The sequence below is a fragment of the Coniosporium apollinis genome (genome assembly GCF_000281105.1).
Source record: "Coniosporium apollinis CBS 100218 chromosome Unknown supercont1.38, whole genome shotgun sequence".
Classification (NCBI taxonomy): domain Eukaryota; kingdom Fungi; phylum Ascomycota; class Dothideomycetes; genus Coniosporium; species Coniosporium apollinis.
Window position 1 is genome coordinate 311,482 of NW_006913300.1, and position 12,611 is coordinate 324,092.

General features: G+C 56.7%; 6 protein-coding genes across 6 annotated transcripts; 4 read left to right on the plus strand and 2 right to left on the minus strand.

Moving 5' to 3' along the window:
• Positions 1-361: 361 nt before the first annotated feature.
• W97_07453 (5-oxoprolinase (ATP-hydrolyzing)) lies at positions 362-4,658 on the plus strand (the record flags this gene model as incomplete). The annotated part of the gene is made up of 4 exons (XM_007785083.1): positions 362-409; positions 465-2,919; positions 2,977-3,669; positions 3,751-4,658. The coding sequence occupies 4 exons, from the start codon at positions 362-364 to the stop codon at positions 4,656-4,658; spliced, it is 4,104 nt and encodes a 1,367-aa protein (XP_007783273.1).
• A 499-nt stretch (positions 4,659-5,157) lies between these two features.
• Positions 5,158-5,601, minus strand: W97_07454 (uncharacterized protein; the record flags this gene model as incomplete). The annotated part of the gene is made up of 1 exon (XM_007785084.1): positions 5,158-5,601. One exon carries the CDS (start codon positions 5,599-5,601, stop codon positions 5,158-5,160), a length of 444 nt encoding a protein of 147 aa, XP_007783274.1.
• Positions 5,602-5,879: 278 nt separating this feature from the next.
• Positions 5,880-8,089, plus strand: W97_07455 (uncharacterized protein; the record flags this gene model as incomplete). Its single annotated transcript, XM_007785085.1, has 2 exons — positions 5,880-7,360; positions 7,441-8,089. 2 exons carry the CDS (start codon positions 5,880-5,882, stop codon positions 8,087-8,089), a joined length of 2,130 nt encoding a protein of 709 aa, XP_007783275.1.
• A 507-nt stretch (positions 8,090-8,596) lies between these two features.
• W97_07456 (uncharacterized protein) lies at positions 8,597-9,286 on the plus strand (the record flags this gene model as incomplete). The annotated part of the gene is made up of 2 exons (XM_007785086.1): positions 8,597-8,855; positions 8,976-9,286. The coding sequence occupies 2 exons, from the start codon at positions 8,597-8,599 to the stop codon at positions 9,284-9,286; spliced, it is 570 nt and encodes a 189-aa protein (XP_007783276.1).
• A 1,005-nt stretch (positions 9,287-10,291) lies between these two features.
• W97_07457 (60S ribosomal protein L44) lies at positions 10,292-10,838 on the plus strand (the record flags this gene model as incomplete). The annotated part of the gene is made up of 3 exons (XM_007785087.1): positions 10,292-10,462; positions 10,537-10,721; positions 10,799-10,838. 3 exons carry the CDS (start codon positions 10,292-10,294, stop codon positions 10,836-10,838), a joined length of 396 nt encoding a protein of 131 aa, XP_007783277.1.
• Positions 10,839-11,388: 550 nt separating this feature from the next.
• Positions 11,389-12,346, minus strand: W97_07458 (uncharacterized protein; the record flags this gene model as incomplete). The annotated part of the gene is made up of 2 exons (XM_007785088.1): positions 11,389-11,811; positions 11,870-12,346. The coding sequence occupies 2 exons, from the start codon at positions 12,344-12,346 to the stop codon at positions 11,389-11,391; spliced, it is 900 nt and encodes a 299-aa protein (XP_007783278.1).
• Between the last annotated feature and the right edge of the window lie 265 nt (positions 12,347-12,611).

The window sequence follows — 12,611 nt, forward strand, 5'->3', positions numbered from 1 at the left end:
GTGGTACCTCCCTACGGAGTACTCCCAGTCGAATCTCTGCTCCAAGGTTCTGAGAAGTCCGCACTAGCCTCTTTAGGAGGCCGTGACAGAGCTATGTCATCAGCACCGGCACCCTTTGCAACACCAAGGTGGGGCATCGTGGGGCATGTGGGCCATTTCTTTTGTTCAAACAATCAATTAACCTGATGTTGCAGTCGGTTTTGCTTCACTGTCACAGCGTCTATCTCTGCAATCAAGTCTTAGCTAGTAAAGCGGTTGGTAGGCCAGCGCTATACAGTCAATTTGTCTCATAATCAGCGTCCCACTTTACAGTTTCTCCTTTCTGCAGCGTGACTCGGTGTTCCTAAACCAAGACAGAAAGATGGGTTCGCTCAAGAAGAGCGACCGCGGCATCCGCATTGCCATAGACGTATGCCTCACACCTGTCCTCATGATCTAGATACGCCGGACTAACCTCCCGCTAGCGAGGAGGCACCTTCACGGACTGCGTAGGTAACCCCGGCACCGGCAAGATGGAAGACGATGTCCTGATCAAGCTCCTCTCCGTTGATCCCGCCAACTACTCCGACGCGCCTCTCGAAGGCATCCGCCGCCTGCTCTCCAAGTTCACCAGCCGCGACATCCCGCGCGGCGAGGCGCTCGACACTTCGGTCATCGAGTCGATACGGATGGGCACGACGGTCGCGACGAATGCACTGCTAGAGCGCAAGGGCGAGGATATCGCCATGGTGGTGACGAAGGGGTTCAAGGATTGTCTAGAGATTGGGAATCAGAGCCGGCCGAATATCTTCGACTTGGCGATACGGAAGCCGGAGGTGCTGTATAAGACGGTCGTGGAGATCGAAGAGAGGGTTACGCTGGAGGACTATGCTGAAGATCCGGAGAGGGGAAATACGGAGGCTCCGTCAGTTGAGGAGGCGGGGGACAACGCGGAATTGGTGAAAGGGTTGAGTGGGGAGGCGGTGAGGATACTACAGAGGCCGGATGAAGGGAGGATAAGAGAGCAGCTGAAGGAGGTGTATGATAATGGGCTCAGGAGTATAGCGGTGTGCCTGATGCACGGGTATACATATCCGGCGCACGAGGCGCTGGTCGGCAAGATTGCAAAAGAGATCGGGTTTGAGCATGTCAGCTTGAGCCACGAGCTGATGCCTATGATCAAATTAGTCCCACGAGCAACTTCAGCGTGTGCGGACGCGTATCTCACTCCCGCAATCAAGAAATACATATCAGGCTTCGCGGCAGGCTTCGAAGGCGGTCTGGGTACCGAGAGTGTCAAGCGAGAAGAAGGCGCGAAAGGTGCAAGATGCGAATTCATGCAGTCAGACGGCGGTCTTGTCGACGTGGATATCTTCTCTGGACTCAGGGCTATACTATCCGGACCCGCTGGCGGCGTCGTTGGATATGCGCTAACGTCCTATGATCCCGAGACGAAGATACCGGTCATTGGTTTCGACATGGGCGGCACGAGTACAGACGTTAGCAGATACGGCTCTGGCAGATACGACCACGTCTTCGAGACCACTACAGCTGGCGTCACCATACAATCCCCACAACTCGACATCAACACGGTCGCCGCTGGCGGTGGCTCACGTCTGTTCTTCCGCCATGGTCTCTTCGTTGTTGGTCCTGAGTCTGCCAGTGCACACCCCGGGCCTGCATGCTACCGTAAAGGTGGGCCGCTCACCATCACAGACGCCAATCTATTCCTTGGCCGATTGTTACCAGACTTCTTTCCCAAGATCTTCGGCAAGAACGAAGATGAGGGCTTGGATACCGAAGCAAGCAAGAAGCTGTTCGAAGAGCTCACTGAGCAGATCAACAAGGAGAACTCTGGCGGAGATAAGGATAGGGAGATGTCCGCTGATGAAGTGGCGTACGGCTTCATCAAGATCGCGAATGAGACGATGACGAGACCTATCAGATCTTTGACCGAAGCCAGAGGCCACGATACTTCAAAGCACCGGCTGGCAACTTTTGGAGGCGCTGGCGGTCAGCACGCTGTGGCTATTGCAGAAGCGCTAGGAATATCACAAATCCTGATCCACAGATACTCTTCGGTACTATCGGCTTACGGCATGGCGCTGGCCGATGTGGTGGACGAGCGCCAAGAGCCGGATTCGAAGGTGTGGTCGGATGACGACAAGGAGATTAGGAAGTATCTGCAAAACAAGATGGCGGATCTGAAGAAGAAATCTACCGAGACGCTCAAAGACCAGGGCTTCGATGAAGAGCAGATACACTTTGAGGAGTATCTCAACATGCGGTATCGTGGCACAGAATCAGCACTCATGGTCGTCAAGCCTGCGAAAGAAGAAGCAGACAAATACTACGACGGAGACGAGTGGGCCTTTGGCAAGGCGTTCATAAGACAGCATGATCAGGAGTTTGGGTTCACGCTTCCGGATCGAGACATCATTGTAGACGACGTTCGTGCAAGAGGCATTGGCAAAACGTTCGAAGGATTAGACAAGACCGTGGACCAGCAGATGAAAGAGATCAAGCCGAAGGATGTTGGAAAAGGCGAGAAACGCTATGGCACAGCACAAGTTTACTTCGAAGGCGGACGGCAAGAAACATCAATATACAAGCTTGAGGACCTCGAAGTGGGCGACAGGATCAAAGGACCAGCCATCATCGCCGATGGTACACAGACGATCGTTGTGACTCCGGGCGCAACTGCCTTACTTATCAACACCCATATTATCGTTAACATTGGCGAGAGTGATGGCCAGGACAAGAAGGTCGACACAAAGGAGGTGGACCCAATCATGCTTTCAATCTTCGCACATCGTTTCATGGCCATCGCCGAGCAAATGGGCCGGGCGCTGCAGAAGACCAGTGTAAGCACAAATGTCAAAGAGCGGCTAGACTACTCGTGTGCACTCTTCGACTCTGAAGGCGGCCTTGTTGCGAACGGTAAACCTACTGTCCGTTGCAAGTATACTCCCATATCAAGCTAACGACGATGCACAGCACCACATCTCCCCGTCCACCTCGGAAGCATGTCCACCTGCGTCCAGAAACAAGCCTCCATCTGGGCCGGCAAGCTCAAGAGAGGCGACGTCCTGGTCTCCAACCATCCCATGTACGGTGGAACTCACCTACCCGATATCACAGTCATCACGCCCGCGTTCAGTGGCGACAAGATCGTGTTCTACGTCGCATCACGTGCACACCACGCAGACATCGGAGGCATCCTGCCCGGCTCCATGCCCCCAATGAGCCGTGAGCTCTTCCAAGAGGGCGCAGCCATCAAGTCCGAGAAGCTGGTCAGCGAGGGGAGCTTCAACGAGGAGAGAATCACCGAGCTCTTGTATACGGAGCCGGCGCAGTGGCCCGGTTGCTCAGGAACGCGGTGTCTAGCGGACAACATCAATGATCTCAAGGCGCAGGTGGCAGCGAACCAAAAGGGCATTAACCTAATCAGCGCGCTAATAGGAGATTACGGAGAGGATGTGGTGCAGTTCTACATGAAGAACATTCAGGATAACGCGGAGCTGAGCGTGAAGAGTCTGCTGAAGGACGTGAGCAAGAGATTTGAGGGACAGGACCTCAGTGCCATTGATCACATGGATGACGGTAGTCCTATCAAGCTCAAGGTCAGCATCGACGCGGAGAAAGGGGAGGCGGTGTTCGATTTTACGGGGACCGGCCCAGAGGTGTACGGTGAGTCTGCTAGCTTCCAGCTTGCATTCCATCGCTCCGCTGCATCAAACACCATCATACCCAGCCACTGACTTATACCAGGCAACATCAATGCCCCCGAAGCCGTGACCTACAGCGCAATAATCTACTGCCTGCGGAGCCTAATCAGCGAGGACATCCCCCTCAACCAAGGCTGCCTAAAACCCGTCCACGTCAAGATCCCGAAGAAGTCCTTCCTCTCGCCCTCCGACAAGGCGGCGGTGGTCGGCGGCAACGTCCTCACCTCCCAGCGCGTCACAGACGTCGTCCTGAAAGCCTTCCGCGCGTGCGCCGCCTCCCAGGGCGACTGCAACAACCTGACCTTTGGCTTCGGCGGGAACCAGGCAGGGCGCGAGGGCGGCGAGCAGAAAGGTTTCGGCTACTACGAGACGATTGCGGGTGGCAGTGGCGCGGGGCCTAGCTGGGATGGCACCAGTGGCGTGCACACGCATATGACGAACACGAGGATTACGGATGCGGAGGTGTTTGAGAGGAGGTATCCGGTTATACTGAGGGAATTTAGCTTGAGGGCGGGGAGTGGTGGGAAGGGACAGCATGCGGGTGGTGATGGAGTGGTCAGGGATATCGAGTTTAGGATCCCGGTGCAGGTTAGTATCTTGAGCGAGCGGAGGGTGTATCATCCGTATGGGCTCGAGGGAGGCGAGGACGCGGAGTGTGGGCTCAATATCTGGGTTAGGAGAGTGCCGAGTACGGACAAGAATGTTGATGGGACGGACACGCCGAGAACGAATGGAGAGGAGAAGAAGGAAGAGTATAGGCGTATCAACATGGGCGGGAAGAACACAGCGGATATGCAGCCTGGTGAGCGGATCATCATCAATACGCCTGGCGGTGGTGGATGGGGGAAGGCTGGGGAGGAGAGCAAGGCAATCAGAAAGATGGATCCGAAACATGGGTGGAGGCAAGGGAGTGTCGCGGAGAGGCAAGCCATGGCCGAGGCGTCGGCTTAAGGGGTTGTACACTAAAGGGATCATGAATCTTTGTGCCTCAAGCATTGCACAGTAAGGGCTTCCAAATTCGTAGGTAGCGCAGAACACATTTCCCAGTTACTATCTCTATCTATGCTGCCTCCAGCCACGAGAGGTGCGACAGGACCATTCCACAACTGTGTTGCCTGTTCGAATGTACCCTCCCGAATTGCCTCAACCACATCGCCCTGGGGCCTGGTAGACGCTTCTAAAGCACGGGAGGGTCCTTGCGGCTTGGTCTTCGCTAGAAGAGTGAGTCCTAGTACGAATGGCGAATCGTGCTAGACGCAAAGAGCTAGCGGTTTTCGACGATGCTTTGCTGGTGTCCGAGACCAATTCTGTGCTCTGATGGAACTGATAGGTGCCCAGTACGAGGCCGATAGTCTCGGTCTTCAATACCGCGGAAGACCATGGTGGTTCGCCACACGAGGCGTGCCAAGTGACATGCTGCTTGCCACCTACATTGACATCCAGCTCCTCACTATAAGAAATACTTCGTGTGGCTCGCCGTCGCGATAACCGGCCCAGCCTGCCCATCCACGACCTTCGAGATCCTCGCCGTCGTAAACGCCAAGCTCTTGCCCACCTTATTCGCGCGGCCCTCAACCTCGATCCAATCGCCCTCTCCGGCCGACGAGATATACGTAACGTGGATGTCCACACTCACGCCCATCTTCTCCCTGCAGTCCCAGCTCGCAATCGCGTACCCGCCCACCCAGTCAACTAGCGTGGCTGACACGCTGCCATGCAGGCCGCCTTTGCTGTTGATGTGGTTCTTGGTGAGCTGGAGCCGTGCGGTCACGAGACCTTGGGAGACGGTGGTGAATTGCACGTCGGAGAGGAGGAAGGCGTAGATGGGGGAGTTGTGCTTGTTTGTGGCCCAGATGCCTTCCAGGTGGGCCTTGGTTTCGGCGTCTGAGGGCATTGTGGGCCAGAGCAGACTAGCTTCGAAGAGATGTTGTTCTTGCCAGACGAGATGCCAGCGATGGGCTATATCCACGCTGGATGCAAGTCTCAACAAGGTAGGAGATTCTCAGCCGGAGTTGAGAAGCGCGGGGAATGGTTTCGCCGGTCGACGAGGTCCAAGCTTCTGGAGCTTCCGCCTGGTGCATCATGAACAAAGCGATCACAACAACACACCTATATCGCTGCACCGCGCAATAAATTACTGTTTCGGCCTTCGTCGGACCAGCCACGCAAACCATGGCTACTCCGGAGACAGAACTAGACTATCTCTCGCCAGGCTTCGATCCCTCCTCGCTTACCATGCCCAAGCTGCGTTCAGTGCTCGTAGCCCACAACGTCGCCTACCCCTCCTCAGCAAAGAAGCCGCAGCTCGTCGCCCTGTTCAACGAGAACGTGAAGCCGCAAGCGAAGAACATACTCAGCGCGCGCTCCCGCACCACGCGCTCGGCAAGAGGCATCCAAGATGTGCCGTCCAGCCAAGCCAGTACTGTCACCGAGGAAGAAGAAGTCGAGCCCCCGCCGCCAGTGCAGCCTGCAAAACGCGCATCTAGACGGACCACTAGAGCGCCACCTGACGAGGACGGCTTGGATGCGGTAGCGCTTGGCCTAACGGCCAGCAAGACACCTAAGCGGGGATCCAGCAAGCATGCGCGGGCTTCGGACGCAGAGCCAGACGAGCGGCCAGCCGTAAGACGGTCACGACATAGCATGCTTTCGCCGGAGAAAAGGGCTGAGGAGCCGGATGCCGGACAGTATCGGCCGGAAGAAGGCGAGAGCCCGTTTACTACAGACAACCCTTTTCAGAGCGGGAGCTCGCCCGTGCCGGAAATCCGGAGCCGGAGCGGCGATGGGCGGCGGAAGACGTTCGGAGTGGAGCCTGCAAGAGAGAGGAGAAAGAGCAGTTCAGGGAGACGCAAGACGGACTATGTCACTAGGGAGCAACGAGACGACGGAATTGTTCCGCCCTCACGGAAGACCTTTGACGTGCCAATTGCCCGAGCAAAGAAAGAGAGGGAACCACCAGAAGATGATGCAATCGAGACTGGGGAGGAATTCACCCCGGAAGAGCAGCTTGCCCTAGTTCGTGAACGCGCTAGCAACGGGGAGCGGGACATCCTGCCACCGCGTCGAAAGGCGCGAGCACAAGGCCCGACCGGCATACTCAAAGTTGCGCCCTTGGCGGTGACCCTTGCGATGCTCGGGGGCCTAGCAACGGTATGGCGGCAGGAGAAGATAGAAGTCGGATACTGCGGCGTCGGCAGGCCATCGACTTCGCTTGCGGGAGTGGAACTGCCCGACTGGGCGAGCATCATACAGCCGCAATGCGAGCCGTGTCCACAACATGCGTATTGCTACCCTGAGCTCAGAACAGTGTGCGAGCCGGACTTTGTACTCAAGCCACATCCTCTATCACTCGGCGGGTTGGTGCCGCTTCCACCCACGTGCGAGCCAGACGGCGAGAAGTCACGCAAGGTCAAGGCGGTAGCGGACCGGGCTGTGGAGGAGCTGCGCGAACGAAATGCGAAGTGGGAATGCGGCGAACTCCTCGACGAAGACGGGAGACACATACCGTTGCCCGAACTAGACGAAGAAGCGCTGAAGCAAGAGATGTCCAACAAGCGCCGAAAAGGCATGTCCCAGTCCGAATTCGAAGACCTATGGAAAGGCGCCATCGGCGAGATCACCGGCAGAGAGGAAGTCGAATCCAACATCGACGGGTAAGTCCACATTCCCCTGCGAGCAGCAGTGTTTGTGTAATCTGACAGCGTACTGATTAGACTCGTCTCCGCTACAGCAGAGAAGGAAACCGCAGGACCCTCCGCTCCACCTCCCTCGCCCGCGTCCCCCTCGCCTGCGCCATCAGACGATCCATCCGCCTCGCGCTGGTCAGACATCTTGGGAAGCTTGTAATCCTGTTCCTATTCCTGGCCTCAGGTGGCTACGCGCGCTGGAGCATCGCTTACAACCGCGAGATGGAAGCCAGGGCGAAGCAGCTGGCATCGTATGCGCTGGATAGGCTGGCTGTGCAGGCGGCGCTGCATGCACAGGACCCGCATGCTTATGGCGAGGCGTACATCCCCATGGGCCAGCTCAGAGACGATGTCTTGCGCGATGAGTTCTCGGCTACGAGGAGGCAGAGGCTCTGGGAACGTGTGCAGAAGAAGGTGGAGGGCAATAGCAACATTAGACCCATGGTCCGGGAAGGCCGCTCTGGCGATGTCAGCAGGGTGTGGGAGTGGGTAGGCGCAATCAGGGCTATTGAGGGTGTTGATGGCGGGAGTGCCCGGAGGGAAAGTTCAAGGTTCAGTTTTGGGCCGATTGCTGGCAGTAGTCCTGCTGTTGGGAGCAGTTTAATCGTGGGCAGTAGTCCGATCAAGGAGGATGAGGGGATCAAGAGGGAGATGATGCAGATGAACAAGTGGGACGAGGGACGGCCGATCTACTGATGGCACTGTCTCGCGGTATATCTACTTATGGCTGGTAGCGTTAGCCTGGGGATCTTGGTGGTGTTAATGATGGTAACGAAGATGGCTGCTATGCTTCCGTCGCTTGATCTCCTTTCACTGTTCGCCCATATGCGGGTTGTTTCGAGGATTGAAAACAGCTTCTACGGGCAGACAACATCAACAATCCCACAGAACTGTGTGCAACAATCCCCCGAATGTTATGAAGCCGGACCGCCAGCAGGCCCACCGTCGCCAACGCTTAGCCTCGCGGTCTCCCGTCTCCAAGCTTGCGGGAGGATTCCGATCAGCCACAATCCTCGCGGCATGGATGGGCATGCAAAGAGCGATGCAGGGCTCTCGGGGCTCTCGGGGCTCTCGGGGCTCGGAAGCTCTCTGCTCTCAAGGCTTGTCTATCTAGCAGCTTCTTCCTTATCTCCAGGCATACGAACTGCCCCAGGAGTAGCAGCCCAGCAGTAAAAGCTTAACCACATCTCAAGCCCCACCGCCATGTCCTCACAATTCCACTCCGCCTTCACGCCCCCTTTGCCCGCAACCGTGCGCATCGCGCAAGTTGTTGGGGTGACGACCGCAAGCTTCCTCGCCGGCACTATCGCAACATATAGCTACGCGTTCGTGCCGGCTGTCAGTCTCGCGCCCGCGCCGCTGCTCGCGCAGCAGTGGCAGAAGGCGTATGGGATTGGCGCGCTGACTGCGCCGCCGCTGGCACTGGTGGCGGCGATCAGCTTCAGCTATTTGGCTGGTCAAGGTATGCTGTAGTATCTGCACTCGTAGTGATGGCTCCTATCTACTGCGTACTAGATGGAAATAGTGGAAGGAAAATTGATAAAGAGGACGACATCCAGTGCTAACGAAACCCCAACGCTAGCGGTCAAATCCCCTGCAGCCTTCTCGGGCTCCGCGTCCCTTGATCCCTCCGCCGCTGCCTACCTCTACACAGCCGCTGCCGTGCTCGTTCCGGCTATCGTGCCGTATACGCTGCTGGGCATGAAGGCCGTCAACGGCGCGCTCCACGCTAAAGCGGACAAACTGCGGACGTCGAGCTTCGATAAGCCGAGCACTGCGAGCGAGGATAGGGAAGTCAAGGAGCTAATTGGGAGATGGAAGGTGCACAATGCTGTCAGAGCGGTGCTGGCGGGGATGGGCGCGGTTGCGGGGATGGTGGCTGTGGTTTGGTAGGGCTGGGTTGAAGTATTTAAGGCGAGGGCTTGGGGGTAAGGATGTAGGCAGCTCGTGAGTCTGCTGGAGGTTGTGTATGAGGTGGGACTCGTGAGTTTTGCATGGGCGACTTAAGGTCTATTGGTGTCACTACTCCGATCCGTTGCTGCTAGTCCACACCCGCGACGCACCATCCGTGTAGTCGTAGCTACCTCTACCTACTGACTTCACTACTTTGAGGTCGACGTTGTCTCAAGATGTGACCATGTAGAGGCCTGCCATATGAACTGATAGTCTACGGGTTCCTTGAAGCCTTCCGCAGCAATGAGCGTTGTTGCTGCTGCTTCGCAGGTTGACCAACACGTGACCCTCGAGAGTCTTCTCATGTTTTCAATCGGTAGTACGCGGGGCCTGATCGTTAAGTTTCTCCTTGCAAAAGGTTGAAGGTCTAGCACCTGCGGTGATGATGGGATTCAAGGTCACGTGATAGGCGGCGGATCCCAGCCGAGCTGCCGCCCACAAAGCGAATTCGCGCTTGAGCATTGAGACGTCAACCCATCAACGACGACACGACATAACACTCCTCCATCACCAGCTTCCGCCAGAATCAGTCAAGATGGTGAGTTTGTCCGGTTTTGATGCGCATGTAGAGGGCGGACATGGAAGGAGCCTGGAACAAACCTTCAAAAGCACCGATCAACGGCCGCAAAACGACTGCAACACCCCAACGCCACGCTGCATCTGTCTCGACTCTTGAATTCGTCCGCTGCGACACTCTCGGTCTTTTTGAATGCGTGATATCGGACAGTAGCCGACACAATAGTTTCCGAAGGCGACGAGGCGGGAGTGGTCTGTTGAACGCGGGGCGACTACGAACTGCGTATCCTTTACACGCTCCCCCGAAGGAGTTGCGAACCCTCTCTGAAATGCCGTCATCGCACACACAACCACCAATTTCCTGGTCTGGAAGATTACCTCGCAGCTACGAGTTCTGAAACAGAGGCCGAACAGCGCAGCTGGCGGGGAATGGATTTGACTGGGCGTTGGGAATACGCTGGCATCGAAAAACTGAGGGCGGTGATGCTGATACAGTGGTTTCTCCAGGTCAACGTTCCCAAGACAAGGCGGACCTACTGCAAGGGCAAGGACTGCAAGAAGCACACACAGCACAAGGTCACACAGTACAAGGCCGGCAAGGTACGGTGCTCCTGCCTCTCTCACTCCCCTAGAAACATGCGATCGGCAGCTTACCTCTACCTCCCCATGGCCAGGCTTCGCTATTCGCCCAAGGAAAGCGCCGATACGACCGCAAGCAGTCCGGTTACGGTGGTCAGACGAAGCCCGTGTTCCACAAGAAGGCCAAGACGACGAAGAAGGTTGTGCTAAGACTGGAGTGCACGTCATGCAAGACGAAGGCGCAGTTGGCGCTGAAGCGATGCAAGCACTTTGAGTTGGGGTATGTTGAATGCTGCTCTTAGAGACCGCTGCGCTGCGGTGTGATCCCTGTCTGGATGCTTACTGACTTCTTGACAGCGGCGACAAGAAGACGAAGGGTGCTGCGTTGGTCTTCTAAGCGTGTTCTTCTCTTTTGCTGGCCATTTGCATGCTTTTTGATGTGGCAACGGGGATGATATTTGGCATTTGCTGAGGAACAGCCTTGCTGGAAGGAACCCTGTATGGTGGTATAGCGCATGGGGATAAATCGGTCAATATACTGCACTAGATCGAGGCAGTTGTACTGAGACCGAGAATCGCGGCTGCCCAAGGGGGTTCTTGTGTGTCTCCAGTTGCTCAACCCACCGTTGCATGTCGAAGTTTTCACTCGATATCACTTGATCTTTTGGATACTTTCTGTGAACTTGCCGCGGTTTTTGTAGCCTCGGTTCTCTTGTCACTACTATATGTAACGACTGCCTAGCACAGTGAAGGCTGTCCAGCTCTAGCCATGGTCGGGTTTTTGCTGTTGCGGGTGGACCCGAAATATCTGCCTATCAACCTACAGATACGAACAGCTATCCCCCCTCCGCAAGATCTCCTAACCACCACCCCCCCAACCGTCAAAGCTCGCACTCCCCACTCTTCCAACCGGGCCGCCCGCAACAGATCCCCCCTGCCTCAACCCCCTATCCCTCACAAACCCTCTCCCACGCCCTCCACCAAAGCGCCAAATTCGCCGCCACGACCAAATCCAGCATCCTGATGCCCTCATCCTCGACAATCAGCTTCCCCAGCTTCGCCTGCTTGCCGCCGAAGCCGCCGCCCGCGATCTCCTGGCCGAGCGAGAGGTCCAGGCGCGCCGTGTCGGCTGCTACGGGATCGCGGGCGCCGGATAGCGTGGGCAGAGAAGCCGCAGACGATGAATGCTGGCTGCGTAGACGCGGCCGGGAGAAGACGGAGGAGCGCTTGGTGGTTGAGCTGGGGTCTTCGCTGGGGGTCGCAGGATCGCTGCGGACGGCGGGCACGGGGAGGTTGAAGCGGAGTTCGCTGATGGCGGCGGAGTCGGAGGGGGCGAGAGCTGAGCTGTTGGTCGGGATTGTGTGTTTGCACTATTGTATAGTATGTTAGCGACATATTCGTATTTGGTCACTTGGTGTTTGGGCTCACCTTCAGCGACTTGCCGGCAGCGGCCGTCGAGAACTCGCAGCGCCCGTTCCAGGGACTTAGGAAGACGTAGCCGCGGAAGCTGGAGCGCGGGTTGTCGATTGTGAGTGTTCTGGTGCCCGGTTGGCTCTCCCGTTGAAGCGGGAGGTGGCTCAACTCTGCGCTGCGAGGCGAGTGCTCGCCGCTGCTTCGGCGGAGGTCCATGCTACCATTGGGCATCTCTGAGCCGCTGATCGAGCCATTGGAGCTGACTTTTCTGTGACCGAAGCTGCCGCTGTATCTGGTGCCTTCCATCCACAAGCGCCGCCGAAAGGCAGGGTCGCGTGCTGCTCCTTGATCCTTGTCGATCGATGTCCGAGGGCCATCGAAGGCCTCTGACCAGGCAAAAGAGCGCTCGCTGTCTCTGGATTGCAACTTCGGCCGGGTTTCGTCGTCGTAAAGGAACTTGCTGTAGCCAGGTGTGTCCACCTGGATGTACATTGGCGATCCGGATGGTCTGTTCCGCTGAGCCGTCGTTGGGCTGAGCAAAGCATCTGATGATACTTCATCGACTTGGGGATCTCGAATCCTTGCCACGTTCCACTGGGCTCCTGAAGTTGGATCACGGCGGATCAGCGTTAGAGACACACCCGATGGTAAACTATCTTTAGGATCCTTCCTATGAGGTGATGCAGGTTCTGAGTTCCTGTATCGGGACGGCTCTCCAAAGCCTTCGTAAGGCGCGTATGGACTTGATGGAGGTACT